This window comes from Dermacentor silvarum, chromosome 4 (genome assembly GCF_013339745.2).
Source record: "Dermacentor silvarum isolate Dsil-2018 chromosome 4, BIME_Dsil_1.4, whole genome shotgun sequence".
NCBI lineage: Eukaryota > Metazoa > Arthropoda > Arachnida > Ixodida > Ixodidae > Dermacentor > Dermacentor silvarum.
Window position 1 is genome coordinate 176,046,650 of NC_051157.2, and position 15,444 is coordinate 176,062,093.

A 15,444-nucleotide genomic window follows, 5' to 3' on the forward strand; every position below is an offset into this window, starting at 1 on the left:
AAACAAATGCGCTACATTGAAGAGAAACAGGTAATGCAATTCTTATCTTTACATCCCCAAATCATCTCTGCTTGAATCGACAAATGCAGGCAAATTTACGCGTTTGTCGGTCAAACGACGTGCCATTGCATTCGACCCTGATAAGATAGAACTAGGGGATGCAATCAATGCCAAAAGCGCGATAAGGGGTTCACTTTTGTGGCGTGTGTTATCACTGCGGTCCGCACAGGCGAGACGAGAAATCTGAGCTTGAAGCTTCGTTCCGCCGGTAGGGCGTCGCGAACCCAAATAACGACTGTTTATATTCCTCCTCGCCAGTGTGCTAGGCTTCTCCGTCGGAAGCGGCTGTGGCGAGCTGTAGTCGGCGAAGTGTAGCAGAATCAGTGCAGCCTAGACGAAACATGAAGGCGCGCATAGAAAACGGAATTGTGTACTCACCGTTTCCGAGCGTCGATATTCCTGTGTGTTCAGCCTACAAAGTCATCAAGGATGCTTTGTCCAAAGCTCCGGAACGAGTGGCATTGGTGAGTGGCTTGATCATATACAGTGTCAACGTAAGTTCTAGGCATGTTGATTGTTACCTAATAATTTTGCGCTACAAATTTCCTATAAGCTTAAAACCTCGCGCAGAAACGCTAACATATCAACCCCTATATACCCATGGATAAAGAATGCTATCTTAAAATATAATTATACTCAGAGCACTGGCTGTCGCTTTCGCTTAAGCTCAAAAGAAATAGTGTTATAGCAACATAATAATCCAAGCAAGGGGCAAGTCGAGGGAACTCTGGTGTATAATTCATTCCATTATTGAACTATCCTAAAAGCGTGTTATTCTACCTGATCTGTGTATGTTCAACTTCAGCGCAGCCGAAATTGCGAATAACTTTAATGATTTCTTTATTAGCACAGTCCAACATCTTGCCGGCAATTAATGCTGATTGGTCTGTTCTGCCACCAATTCATGGTAACACACCCGCGTTTAGAGGAATTACTTCAACTGAAGTAATAATGACTGTCAAAGAGATGGCAACGAACGAGGCGGTGGGGCACGATGAAATAACGGTTAAGCTAATAAAAGACAACATGGATTTTTTTTGTCACCCACTGGCGAACATATTTAATGAGCCCTTCTCCACAGGGATTTACCCAGACCTATTAAAGCTTGGAAGAGTATACCAATATATAGAGCTGGTGACCAAAATGATCTATTTGATTATCGTCCAGTTACGGTACTCTGTTGCATAAACACGCTTTTCGAGAAACTTATAGCTAAAAGAATCGCTGAATTTCTCGCAAAATAAATTACCTTAACTAAACACCAACATGGTTTTTGGAGCGACGTTTTCACATCTGCAGCTGTTGTTTCAGTCTAAAAAATCACTAACCATGCATTAGGCATTAACGAAATTAGTTTGCGCACATTTATTCACATTAAAAATGCACGGGATTCTGATAGCCATGATATCCTCTTGCGTAAACTGTCGTGGCATGGATTCCGTGGGCTGACAATTATGTTTTTTACTAGTTATCTGAGTAATCGTAGACAGTGCCCACGAATGGCAGAAACACAATCTAACATTAAATTGTGACAGCCGGAGTCCCTCTAGGTTCCGTACTAGGACCTTCATACCTCATTTCATTTCCTTGTTTGTGAATGATTATCCTTAGTATCTTGGGAATTCAAAGGCTGTACTCTACGCGGATGACATTGCCCTTCTGATAACACACCGCTCAATAGACGTAGCAGAAGTTCTCGCGAACGGGCACCTTAAAAACACAATGAAGTTATTTGCCAGCAATAAATTAGCCACACATACAAAAAAAATTATTGTCTTCGCTTCAAATCGTACACTTGTCCCAAATAACAGCATTCTCCACCTCAGTGGAGCAGCCATACGGTATAACGTGTCGATGCATATAAATAGTTAGGAGTGCTACTTGACTCGGCTTTTCACTGGATATCCCATATAAACCACATATGTAAAAGTTGACCGCTAGTTGTTTGGCATTAATTAAGGCTCGATGACATTTTGGTAAGGAAATACTGCGACTAAATATAATTTAGAATTTTTACTGCCATTTGACCTATTGTATAGAATCATGGGGTCACACTTACCCGTCGCATTGCGCAGATGTAAGCACTCTGCAGAATAAAGCGATAAGAATTGTGACATTTTCACATACAAATGCTCCATCTGCTCCACTCCTTAAGGATTTCAACATTATTCCATTCTTCCAGCCTGGTAATGATACAACTGCAGTCCTAATTCCCAGCATACCATGTACTAACATTACTTTTCCGTCATCGCACCTAGAGAGGCCCCATCGTAATACAAGGCAGGCGAAGTGCATGCGGTTAAATTTGTCAAAAGCCAATAATGCGTACGGCCGTCGTGTGATGTCTTTTCATGGCCCCAAAATCTGGAATGAATACCCCTGCGGATTAAGCATACGGGGAATTTTACAGCCACTTCAAAAAATATATAATACCACGAAATTCCTTGTGTTATTAACATTAGACGTCAATGTATACCGCATGTAACCTATCCTGTGCCTCGAATAAATAGTACATATATTTGGTATTATTAATTACATATTCTGTATTCTTTATCCACGTATACACTTTTTATAAAAAATGTTTTGGGATGTGTATGCCTTTTCGTTCACCTTTCAGTTTCATCTGTTTTAGAATATTTTATATAATTGATTCATTACTACCATAATTCGCTTAGGATCCATATGCGTCATCACAATATTGCTGTACCACTCATGTTTGCCCATAAAAGCATTTAATTTCATTTCAATGAACCGTCGCGTTGCACTGCATTACAAAATGCCAGTTTATAACTGATTTTTTGTGTGACTGATTCTATGGTATCCTGTCATGGCTGAACGGGGAGTTTTATTCTTGGGTGAACAGTGCCACGACATTCATACACTGAGCAATCATGACAACTTCGCCAAGTAGTGGCACAAAATTAAAGATAATGCAGAAAACACGCATGAAGAAAACAGTTTTCAACCCCCTTGAACTCAAAGGAAGCATAACATCTCCGTTATGCAATCTCGCAGTTATTTGAAATAAAGTACCGAAGTTGATGTTACTAACAAAGCGCAATTGCAGTAAAAAATTTTAAATGATTTAAGGGGAAAATATTTTAATTACCAACATTTCGAACTGCAAAAATAGACAAGCATGTGGTTGAACTTTTCTCTGAAAACTACCTCCTTAAGTGCCCAATTGTTTCCCGACAAGGCCTTTTACTTTTTGCCTGATGGAAAAGGGTTGGATCGTGTTATATGCACTACGGTGTGTGTGGACGCCGGAGGAGGTTGCACGACCGATTGAACGAGAGTTGGTAAAAGACACTTCGCAAGCGTCATAAGTTCTAGAGGCCGGGTCTTTAGGCATTAAAAAAGCGCGTTTTAGGCGCCAAAAGTAGGTAGGCAAACCAACGTTTTAGGCCTTTAACGTCGTAAATATAGGCACAGTAAATTTTCCCATACATGCAAATAATTTCAAACAAAGGCGTGCGCGGCCTATATCTACGATAGGAAAACAAGAAATGTTATTGTCTATGATGGCACAAAGGCGCCAACAGTTCAACATAGCCGTGCAATTGTCCCACAATACTGCGGCACTAATGACGATCAATTGGCTTAATTCAATAAGCACAATGCTGATACTCATGTTCAATGGCCACTGTATTCGAGCGTCACATATAGTGAAACAGGCATAAAAAAGAATACTTGAAAGCTGGGAATACTGATTATAAAAGCGATACTTTATGTCTGCTGCATGACGCAATTTAATTAACACACAAGAAAAACAAATAACAAATGCAAGAGAGAGTACGATTTGTTAAGAAATTAGCATGTTCGTACATGAGGACTGTTAGGTATACGTATACAACTCTTGGAAATTTTCTCATATACAATGACATTATCCGAATTGTACAGGCAAGACGTCCCAACACTGCCAAATACACTTCCGCCCGTTTGAAGTGCACATGTTTGAAGAAATCTGTTTGGAGAGCACGCGGAACGCAGTCTAAGAATCACTGTGAAGACTATGGAAACAATAGCAAAGTACCACCATCTCCAGATTTCTGGATTCAAAATTGTGCCTCTTGTCACTTAGATTCATTTCGTACACTGAGAAGGAACGCCCGACGGCGGTGAACACCTTAAAAAGTAAATTACAAAATGAACAAAAGCCGCGTGCACATCACATTTTTCTTTCTTGTTTTGCTCTTCACTCTCCTTTCCCCTGACGGCTCACCGCGGTTTCGCATTCGCCAACCGCTCGCGCAATGTCAGCGTGGCGGCGTATGCTGGCCGGCGCGTCCCATGTCAATGCTCCTAGCAGTTGTTTTCCGGGATTTGGTTGGACTAAAGGACTAGGTTGAACCCAATAGAGTCCCGAACAGTCAATGTTGCCCGGTAACATGAATAACGGTCTATAACTGCACTCGAAAGTGAAACTTGAGGCTAAATAGTGTTCATATAGGCGCCGATATTAAAAATAGGCATTTAAAGGCATTTAGGCACAAACACCAAAATAGCAGATGATGATGATGATTATAAAAACACTTTAAAAGCCCTTCTTAACCTCTAATTCATGCTTATATATCAAAGGAGGGTGACAGGAGCGCAAGGTACAAAAAAGGCATTTGCCTTAAATCCGGTCTCTAGTCATAACCAGCGGCGCTACTTGCGAAAAGCTACAAACTGCAAGAAAAATGGAAATACAACGCAAACTGCCTCGAGCGGTCAGGCGCGCGGCAATTTTGCGAGTTTTCGCGTGCGTTCACGCTCGGAAAAACACTTTTTTTATAGCATGTACAGCGAACAGGAAACGGTATCGGGAATTTTTCATGTCGCTCTACAATTTTCTCACTGACCCTATTCATCTAATTAAAATATTTCAAAAGTTGATCGAATAATAAGGCTAATTATTTAAGTAGGCAGAGTGCAAAGAAAAGTTATCTGACTTTGTCCAAGCGACGGCAAACAACATTGGTTCTGTCGAGCTGCGTGGCATCTGCATATTTTTAAATCTTGATGCTTGATAGTGCGGCGCCCTGTATATGTATGTAAATATATACTTATTGTCAGGTTGTCGTGACAGAGAAAATAAGGACCTTGACGGCGAGTCACTAACTCTTTATTGGGCGAACCTGTGCCCTTAAGACAGAAGCCCATGTGTCGATCGTCCAAGTCTGATCTCCGGGTCGAACGCTTTGCCTATATATGAATGACTCGTCGATGACTTCGTAATCACCAGTGCTTGCGTGCTTTCTAGAATATACAACACTACTAGCATCGCGCATGTAAAGTGATTGCATAATGTTCGGTGGCAACCTAAACAGATAGAATCGGTCACAATAATCGGAAAGTTCCAATGCTCTCCAACGCGTCGCGCGACGGTTCGCGCGCCAGCTTTCACCTTGTCTCCTTTCAAACGAGGTTTTCACTCCCCCGTTTCGAAGACGTCTATGGATAGCATGTGTCGTCATATGCAAGATTTTCTTAGATGGGTGCTATTTACTATAGCTGCCATCAATCAAAAAAGGTGTTAGCATGAGTACGCTTTTTCCTGCTTTTACTGTGTATATTTATTGACGCAGAATATGTGATAAAGTAAGCCGAAAGCTGCGTTTAAAATTCTGATAAGGATTACGTACTTCCGCCGGAAGGAGCCGACATCCGTCTGCCCAAGCTCGGCCGCCAACGTAAGAATGAAACTTTGGTCACACTGCTTATCGGTGTCGTAGCCGCCGGATATCGCTAACCTATATTTGTTTTGAACGCTCAAATATCCTATAACCACGTAAAACTTAATGCCGGACAACACGAACGCTTTCTAGCCCGTGCTCAATACTGGCCGTTCCTGGTTAGATGCCTTGGCAGACATCGCTTCGTATTGACTTAGTGACAGCGCTTCGAAATGAGCAATTTAGATGCGGCTACCACGCGTCGGTCAAGCTGGTGCAGGCCAATGCCAGTACGCACCACGTAGCACGGCCATACCGGAGCGCATAAGCGCTAGTGCGGACTCGCTAGTAGCATGTAGCTGCCTCTACTGTGGAGCGCAATACCGCGGCCGCCTCGGGGTGCACCGATGAGCCCGGCCGTTGAGCTCACTGGGTATGGCTGAGGACCACCGCGTGCTCTGAGTGGTGTCTATGGGAGATGTGGCTTCAGGCGCGTGGTCATCCGGCCTGCGCGCGAACTACCGACTTGCACAGGTCGTCTGCTTCCGGAGTTGCACATCTTCGATGTGCGTAGCGATCATGGTCGAAACTCGTTACGTCACGTTACGAATCTTGTTACGGCCAAAGAAAGTGCTAAACTCAGCCCATGTATGTAGTACGGATTCCACAACATGCAATACTGCGTCATTGAGAGAGAAAGTTACGTACGTCACTAAGAAGAGAAAGGACAGAAGTTGTCCACTCCACACTACATCTTCTGCGTTATCACACAATTTCAATAACCTTTCAAATATTATACTAAATTGTTTTTTTACAGCGAAGCTAGTAAGGGCTCAGGTTTCGATGGTCGTGTCCGCATGTAGAAAAAAAAAACTCTCAATGGCCGTATGCTGTATGTGCGAAGGAAAGCGCGCGAGGGACGCGCGCTTTCACGGGGAGCGAACGAGCTGCGGAGAACAAACGCGACATCTTCCGTCGCACAAAAGGCCGTGGGAGGACGGGAGGGAGGGAGGGGAGGCGACGTTTAGCTGCGGCACCAAATGCGTATTATGCGACCGGGCGCAAGGGGAACTTACGACTCAATCACCCACGCGAAAGGAGGAAAGCGAGGAAGGCAGCGCGGGTGGGAGAGAGTGCGGCTTTTGCTCTGCGAGCAATTAATGCCACGCACACACTAGCGGCAAAACGCGCGCGGCGCGCCGCCGGCGGCAAACCGCAGCAGCGGCAGGGCGGCCACACGAACCGGCGGCGCGCCGCTGCGGCAATCACGTGACAGACTAGACTCCTCTCCCCTTCTCGTACTATCCGGGAGCCGCGGTGTACTGGGAGCTGACGCGTGCAGATGATAGTGCGAAACGAGAAACAAGCGGTCGGGCGGGTCCGCATGGCATCATTTCCCGCGCGCACGTCACGGAAGCGGGCCGCTCTCATTGGTCTCCTTCATCCGCGGCACACGGCAAACCGCAAAAAAATCGGTCCAGGAGCGATCCCTGCCGCGGCAAGAAAAACCTGTTTCGCGGCTGCTTTCGCGGCGCGCGTCTTGCCGCCGGCGGCGCGCCGCGCGCGTTTTGCCGCTAGTGTGTACGTGGCATAACAGCGTACTTGTACTTTTCGCGGCGACGCGCGGTCGCGTGCACCATATCTTGAAAGGAATCTGCAACACGTCTCTTATCTTTGTATGCACTGTGCTTTCGCCCCTCAATTTCCGTTGAAGCGATAGACCACATGAACCTTCGCTCGCTGCTTCTGGCGCGCTTGCTGACGCCAGCGTTTTGACAGCGGTTGTGTGCGGTCATCGAATGTGATCTATTCATGTTTGCTTGTGCGCGCTGACACCAGACTGATAGCAGCAATAGTTAGTAAGCGAATGTGTCCAAGTTTATACCGCCGATAAAGCTACTATCCCTACTTCGTATAGCTCGCTACTAATTTTTCATTATACCGGATAAAATCATGGTACTGCGATCCCTTGTTAGAAAGAACGTTTCAATGCTAATTATTTGTTTAAAGTTCCAAAAATTGTACTTTTTTATTTCATTTATTTAGAAAGCGACATTTGCCACTTACGCGACCATTCGTTCCTTTGAAACCAATTGCCATATCCCTTAATACTTTGTAGTTTATGTAGCGCTGCCTGGCAGCTATGCAACGAACCAGAATTAAAAAAAAAAACATGTACTGCGTATTTTGGAAATAGCCCATCAATAAACTACAAGCCCAAAGAAAAACTGCCTGTCATCAAGGCGATACTTTGAGAAAACTGTCCCTAATAGAAAATGTCATCAATAGAATTCAATAAGCCTAGTTAATAATCCCGGTAGTCATTTTATCCATAGCTGAGAAGATCTTTTATTTTTGTGGTAGATGACTTTATTTTGTAGCGATGACTTTAAAGTAATAATGCCTTTTCGCGCTTATCGCGCTTTGTCAGTGGTCAGAGCGACGGTCCGCTCGCGTTATCAACGTTGATATCGTGAGCGGACCGTCGCTCTGACCACTGACAAAGTGCGATAAGCGCGAAAAGGCATTGTTACTTTCAAGGCATCACTACAACATAGCGGCCCTGGTGAGGCTTATGCAGTGCTGACTAACGGCCACGTCCTCTGCTACAGATGTCTTCAAGATAGGAGAGAATTCTGATTAGAATTTCTAGTGCATAAGGACATAGCGCGCAACATTGATAATTTGTACTGCAGAAATGAGAGCGTAGCCGTCGTTGTAATAAAGCTGAATAAGAAGTATAGTAGGAAGGTTGTACAAGCCTACGCCCCACATTGTTGTCAGCATCTATAAAAGCGTGTAACTCACCGAGAACTCGCGGTATTGTCGGCGCTGTGGTAGAGCGTAACATTCAGTGCCAACTATAGTTTCTGAATAAATAAATAAATAAATAAATAAATAAAGCCACAGAAAAGAAAGCGTGTGTCCACACTTAGAAAGACAAAGTCGACGTACATAATTGTTTGATTGATTGGATAAATAAATGTTGATTATAATTCCGTTTTCTGACTCTCCTTCTGTCTCTTTTTTGTGTTCATTATGCACTAACTTTGTATGTTTTTCGTACGGTATTTGACGCTCAATTACTTAGAGGTTGCCTTGTTTAGGGTCTACACTTGGTTGACCCTTGTTTTTTCACCGATTGGCACTGTCCAATATGTCCCTCGTCTCGGTTTTCAAGTTCTTTCACGCTACATTGACGTATACTGCCTATTACGCGCGAGTGTCTACGACTTTTTCAAAACGTTCAGAACTGACGCGTAACGCTCAGGTGAAGCATACGCGCAGGCTGCTACTTTCCGCTCTACCTGCTTCTCCGACCCAGTTCTTATATCGACGATGAAGAAGATGATGATTTACTGGCGTCGCCTTTGAAACGGGGCGGTGACAAATAGTTACCTGGCCTGGTTGAGTTAATCCGGTATGCTTTACCTGCTTTTCATTGTAGCAGTTGTTAATACCTCTCCATATTCATTTTAACAGCAGAGTTGTTTAGGCTTTTGGTTAGGCCGCGTAGTCCGAACAAAGAACTGCGGCTGGCGATGACGTCACCACGCGTTGCCTAGCAATGCCTCGCACCAGCTGGTGCGAGGCGTTCTTAGGCGACGAACGTGACGTCATTGCTCGGCGAGGTTACCACCCGGCCACACAGCGCGAGGCGCGGCCAACGTATCCGGCGTTCGTCAGCGTGCCCCGGCTGCAGCCAGCGTCGACATGCGACAAGCGGCATTTCGCGCCGGCCTCGTCACCCAGAATGGACCGCATCCGCGTCTCGTCGAGCAAGATGGGCTGGTGGATAGCCGCGAAAACCGACCCCTCTATAGTGCAACGTGTGCGCCGCCAAGACGCATGCGTATTTTATACGAAACTAGGCGCATCAGGATGATACGAAACTGCGTACTCGCGGCACGTGCCTCCCCCAGTATCCATCAGCACTAAAGTCCCTATATAAGAAAAGTACCGCCATCCTTTGATAAACGCCGCTTCTCTCTCTCCCCTATCTCCGATTGGACGATGATAGCGCGCGCTTTTCACTTTTTTATATTTTCTTTTTTTCCGCCTCAGAGCAATGTTGAAAGTCCTCTGCGCAGCCGCAGTCGCCGGCGGCGGCGGCGGCGCGCACCCGGCCTGAAAGCTTCAACGTGGACTTTCTATATATATAGGTGCGCCACCGTCGACTTTGCTTAGGCAAGCAAAAAGTAAAGAAAAAAAGATGCAGTGGCTTAGCTCGGCTATGCCAGGATATACGTAGCGTTAGCAAAGGTTCAGCTGATTATTCTTAGCTTTCCTGGTTGTCTAGATTGTCAAGGATTAGATTGATTGTCATGCTTACTGCTGCTCCAATGACACACACGCGGTATACGTAATATGTGGCACATGTATATTTATTTTTGCTCAACGTCACGTTCGCTTCTCAGCCCACTGAGGCGCCGCCGCTAAACTCAACGTTTCACGCATGGCACTACTCAGCGGCGTCAAGTCTTTCATGTGCCATAGTCTTTCGCACACGTCGCACACATATCCAAACGGATTGTTTACGAAGTCCATCTGGAAGGTCCGAGTCGCACTGGCGCTTTCGCTGAGTTTCACAGTATATTCAGTCGATCGGCGAGCCTTGACGTCATCGACAGCGTTTTGTTGTTGCTGCAGGGGTGGTCGGGCACGTCGCTCAGCCTCCTGGCGACGCCGCTTTGCTAGACGTTCGTCCCTTTGCTCCAGTGTCTCCGCAGCACGTTTAGCCTTCTTCTGTTCATTCCTCCTACGCTCAACCGCTAATTGCCAGGCAACTACTTCGGGATCCGATGAGTCAAGCTTCTCCGTTCTTCTGCGCTGTTGAGCAGCATTTGCGCTCTCCTTCTTCATGGCTATACCACACTGGCAAACGCCAGTCAGAAGCGCAGCGGCTCCAGCGCAGTGTCAGACGGCGACTGCACAGCGAGCGCGCGCCGGCGCCAGTGCGTCTACCACGGCTACGACGTCACTCCTCTGGAATGCGCAGACCGGCGGCGGTGAGTCGTGCGCGGCGGCGGCGGAGTGCGCGAGAGGTGCCGGCTCCGGTGGCTCCGGTGCGCAAGCCGTGTGACATCACTGATCCTTGCGCATGCGCAGCACGGCTCTTGATGTGCCGCGCGAAACGGGCTTGGCTAGGCCAGTGTAGCTAACGCTACAAAAAGCAAGCGCTTTAGGAGAGGAGGTGGCGCAGGAAAGAGTAGATGGCGGTACATTTCCTATATAGGGACTTTAATCAGCCCTTCTTGCCCGAAGAAACGGGGATGCGGTCCATTCTGGGGCGACGAGGCCAGCGCGAAATGCAGCACATGGCATCGCGACGCCGGCTGCAGCGGGGCAAGCCGACGAACGCCGGATACGTCGGCCACGCATCGCACTGCGCTTTCGCTGGCGTGGCGGCCCCATGCCGAGCGGGCTCGCGCGTCAACGCTACGTCGAACTATCAAGTGGCCTTTAGAAGACAGCGCGCCGACCCCAAGTATCGTCCCGATAATCCCGGTCGGCTAAGTTTGGCTGAGAACCAGCCAAGCCAAACCAAGCTAAGCAAAGGAAAGCAAACTTAAAGCTAGGGAAGGCCAGCCAGCTTCGCTGTTTGCCCAGTCTTCGCACCACTTAGTGTGAAACTGCCCCTAGTTTATTTACCCCTCTTCCGGGGCGGTGGCACCGTCGCGCCTGTATATAAGACAAGGTGGGTTCTCAATTTTTAATTTCACTTCTCTCGTCATAATGTGCACGTCGCATGTAGTGCGCACTCGCGGCGACAAATGCATTCGCGTCTTTGTTCCTACCATCACTTTTCATAGGCGCGTTGCTCCTCGGGAGTGAGGAAGATACGCGGCCTCCCCATTCTTTGTCCCGAGCTAAACAGCTTCGCTGGTCACCAACCTTCACACAGTGGGATGGCTCATGATTTTGTTCTCCAAAACATCTCTATCATCTTTGTATCGCTATCTATGCCTGTAACGGATCCGGTTGTATCAATTTCATCCCTGCATTTTTTCCAGCAGTACTCCAAAGATCTCTTGCTTATCTCGACTGCCTACCGGCTAATGCTTCCATTAACTTTAAATCCTAGTGCTTTCGGGAGGTGTACCTACGTACGGATCTCACTGGGTGAATCCCTTCGCATTAAATTAGGATGTGATGCAAGGCTCCAGTGCCGCTATCTGGTACCCTTTCGAAAAGGCGACGTTAGGTTTCGTGTCACGCGATTGGGGCGGGGGGGGAGGGGGGGGTTCCAGGCCGCGCCGACATCGTGTCCTAGGCCAATCTAGGCCAATTGCGTGGGGCGAAACCGAACGTCGGCTTTTCGAATGCGTACAAGATAGCGGCCCAGGGGCCGGATTCACAAAAAACGTTCTTACGCTAAAGGTGCGTGTAGAAGAAGGTATCAGCCAATGGTGGTGTTGGACATATCATTAGCGAAGGCAGCTGACCAATGGCAAGCAGCACTTGCGAACGAAAAGCTAGCGTAAGAAATTTTTGTGAATTCGGGCCCTGGGGTCAAATTCACACAAACTTACGCTAGAATGTTTCGTAAAAAAATTTAGCCAATGCGGATGTCATGCATATCATTCGCGAAGGCCAATGGCAAAGTGAACTTACGAAAGAAAAGGTTTTGTGAATTTTGCCGCAGATTTTTAGTGCAGCATACGCATGCCTGTTGCGAATGTTTGCTCCAGTATGTTTTTGGCCTTAGGCAAGCGGATCGAGCCTCAGATATCAAGCCACTGCCCTTCGTGTTATGGTACAGTTTGTCCTTCTAATTTCTTTCTTGTCATTCTTGTAAATATTCATGGTCCTTTTGTTTCCAGTATTTGCATCCAATTCACTGCCTCTTTTTCTCACCCTTTCGTTCTAATGACTCCTGGTCCATTCACACTTCTATTTACCCTGTACTTGGTTGCCAACTTTCTTGACCTCTTCCTCCATTCTCTGTGCACGCTTTTGAGGTATAGACACCTTTGAACTTCAGCTGCCTATTTGTTTTCATCTATGTTTGTGAATCTTTCTTCAAAACTAATTTTGCGCTGGCCCTCTCTGGGTTCAATAGAGGCCCAATTCACGTCACCCTGCGCTGCCTCATTTGTGGTTTTACTGCAGGCTACCAAAACCAAACAGGCTACCAATCTTGCAACCTTGAAAATGTATCAGATTTTAAGCGCAGAGTGACTCTGGTGAACGTTAGCGCTGGCACCATTATTCCTTTACAGATTGAAAGCAACACTTCATATTTATTGCTGCCCAAATGTGTTCTGTTTCATTACTGCTGCATTCCGCTTCCCCTTCATTTTCAGATTAGTTTGGTTGGTGTTGAGTAAGACTTTCCTTCGTTTATGTATACGCCGATGTATTTATATTGCTTGACATGTGTATGACTTGCTGGACAGGGGAACAGCGCGAAAAGTCGAAAGAAGGGCAACACACAGAAGCGCCCATTGACGACTGGATTCTTTATTAAGAAAGGAACACAAATATATACCTACAAAGTATATACTACGACAATATATACAAGATATATATTTGTGTTCCTTTCTTACTAAAGAATTCAGTCGTCAGTCAGCGCTGGTGTGTGTTCCTCTTCTTGTCTTTCGTCTTTTCGTGCTGTTCCACTGCAGAATATGTACCGACTAGCCCAATTAAGCCTCTATGTTATCACTAGAGACCGGATTTTAGGCAAATGCCTTTTTGTTCCTTGCGCTCCTATCACCCACTTTGATATATGAGCATGAATTGGAGGTTAAGAAGGGCTTTTATAGTGTTTTTATAGTGCCTATAAATGCCTATAAATGCCTATAAGTGCCTATTTTGAATATCGGCGCCTATATATGAACACTATTTAGCCTGAAGTTTCGCTTTCGAGTGCAGTTAGAGACCGTTATTCATGTTACCGGGCAATATTGACTGTTCGGAACTCTATGGGGTTCAACCTAGTCCTTTAGTTGAACCAACTCCCGGAAAACAACTGCTAGCAGCATTGAAATGAGACGCGCCGGCCAGCATACGCCGACGCGCTGACATTGCGCGAATGGTTGGCGAATGCGAAACCGCGGAGAGCCGTCAGGGGAAAGGAGAGTGAAGAGCAAAACAAGAAAGAAAAATGTGATTTGCACGCGGCATTTGTTTTGCTTGTAATTTACTTTTTAAGGTCTTCACCGCCGTCGGGCGTTGCTTCTAAGCGTAGGAGATAATTCTCAGTGACAAGAGGCACAATTTTGAATCCCAAAATCTGGCGATGGTGGTAGTTTGCTATTGTTTTCACAATCTTTACAGTGATTCTTAGACTACGTTCCGCGTGCTCTCCAAACATATTTCTTCAACCACGTGCACTTCAAATGGGCGGAAGTGTATTTGGCAGTGTTGGGACGTCTGCCCTGTACAATTCGGATAATGTCATTGTATATGAGAAAATTGCGAAGAGTTGTACCTAACAGTCCTCATTTACGAACATGCTAATTTCTTAATAAATCGTAGTCTCTCTTGCATTTGTTATTTGTCTGTTTTTGTTGTATCTTAATTTAATTGCGTCAGGCAGACATAAAGTATCGGTTTTTTTAAACAGTATTCCCAGCTTTCAAGTATTTTCCATGCCTGTTCACTATATGCGACGCTCGAGTACAGTGGCCATTGAACGTGAATATGAGCAGTGTGCTTATTGAATGAAGCTTATTGAATGAATCGTCATTAGTCCGGCAGTTTTATGGGACAATTACACGGCTATGTTCAACTGTTTGCACCTTTGCGCCATCGTAGACAATAACATTTCTTGTTTTCCTATCGTAGATATAGGCCGCGCACATCTTCGTTTGCAATTATTTGCATTTATGTAAAAATTTATTGTGCCTATATTTACGACGTTGGAGGCCTAAAACGTTGTTCTGCCCAAACGCGCATTTTTAATGCCTAAAGATCCGGCCTCCAGTTATCACTTCCTGCTGAATGGATACAACGTAATTACTCCCCTCTTCATTAAAACCTTAAAACCTTATTTCCCGATTTCTCTGTGCTACACTATGGCCTAAATTTGTCACTGCATTACCACCCATATTCGCAAGTCTCTGTAAATCACTTGAATTGTCCGCTAGTAGCACTATGTCGCCCCCATACATCCGTCCATCAGTGACGTTCCATGAGCCATTCCTAAGATACATTGCAAAACACGCTCGGGTCGTGCTTGAAAAAAGCAAATCGCCGCCGTGGGATCTGGTTAACGGAGAAAGGAATTCCCGTCGGGTGCTGCTTATGGAGTTGTGTCTCGGCAGAGGACCAAGGACTGATAATTCATTTCAGAGGCGTCTGATGAACGGCGGCTGCCGGCAGCGCCTGAATTGAAATTGTGACAGAACGTTGTGGTGCTCCCGTTGGAACGGGAGGAAGCAAGCGTGGTCAAAAATTATCAGCAAACGCATTTTGTTGTTGTGGTTATGTTACTCCACCGGAGGGTGTGGAAATTGACCCAGGGTAGTTAGACCGTGCCTTTAACAACAGGCACTCGAAGAGACAAGGGGGCAGTTGTCCGGGTGCATCCACTGGGGATGTTTTGCTGCTGGAGAAATAAACGCTTTCTTCCAGCAGGCGTCGGCTCTTCCTTCGCACTTCCATCGCGAACTTGAGACTAGAGCACTGCACGGGCTCGGGCTTACCCGAAAGCCCGGGCCCAGCCCGGCCCGTGGGCCGGATCGCGCGGGGTAGGGCAGTTTTTTCATGGGCTCGG

At 46.2% G+C, this 15,444-nt stretch overlaps 1 protein-coding gene across 3 annotated transcripts in view; it reads left to right on the forward strand.

The window, feature by feature from the left end:
- Positions 1–322: 322 nt before the first annotated feature.
- The window catches only part of LOC119449057 (uncharacterized), a 73,484-nt gene continuing 58,362 nt past the window's right edge, over positions 323–15,444 (forward strand). For all 3 annotated transcript variants that reach the window (XM_049666226.1, XM_049666228.1, XM_049666227.1), the window contains exon 1: positions 323–524. In XM_049666226.1, coding sequence (XP_049522183.1) covers positions 402–524 — 123 coding nt within the window. In that variant the 5' untranslated portion in view covers positions 323–401. The remainder of the gene's footprint in view (positions 525–15,444) is intronic.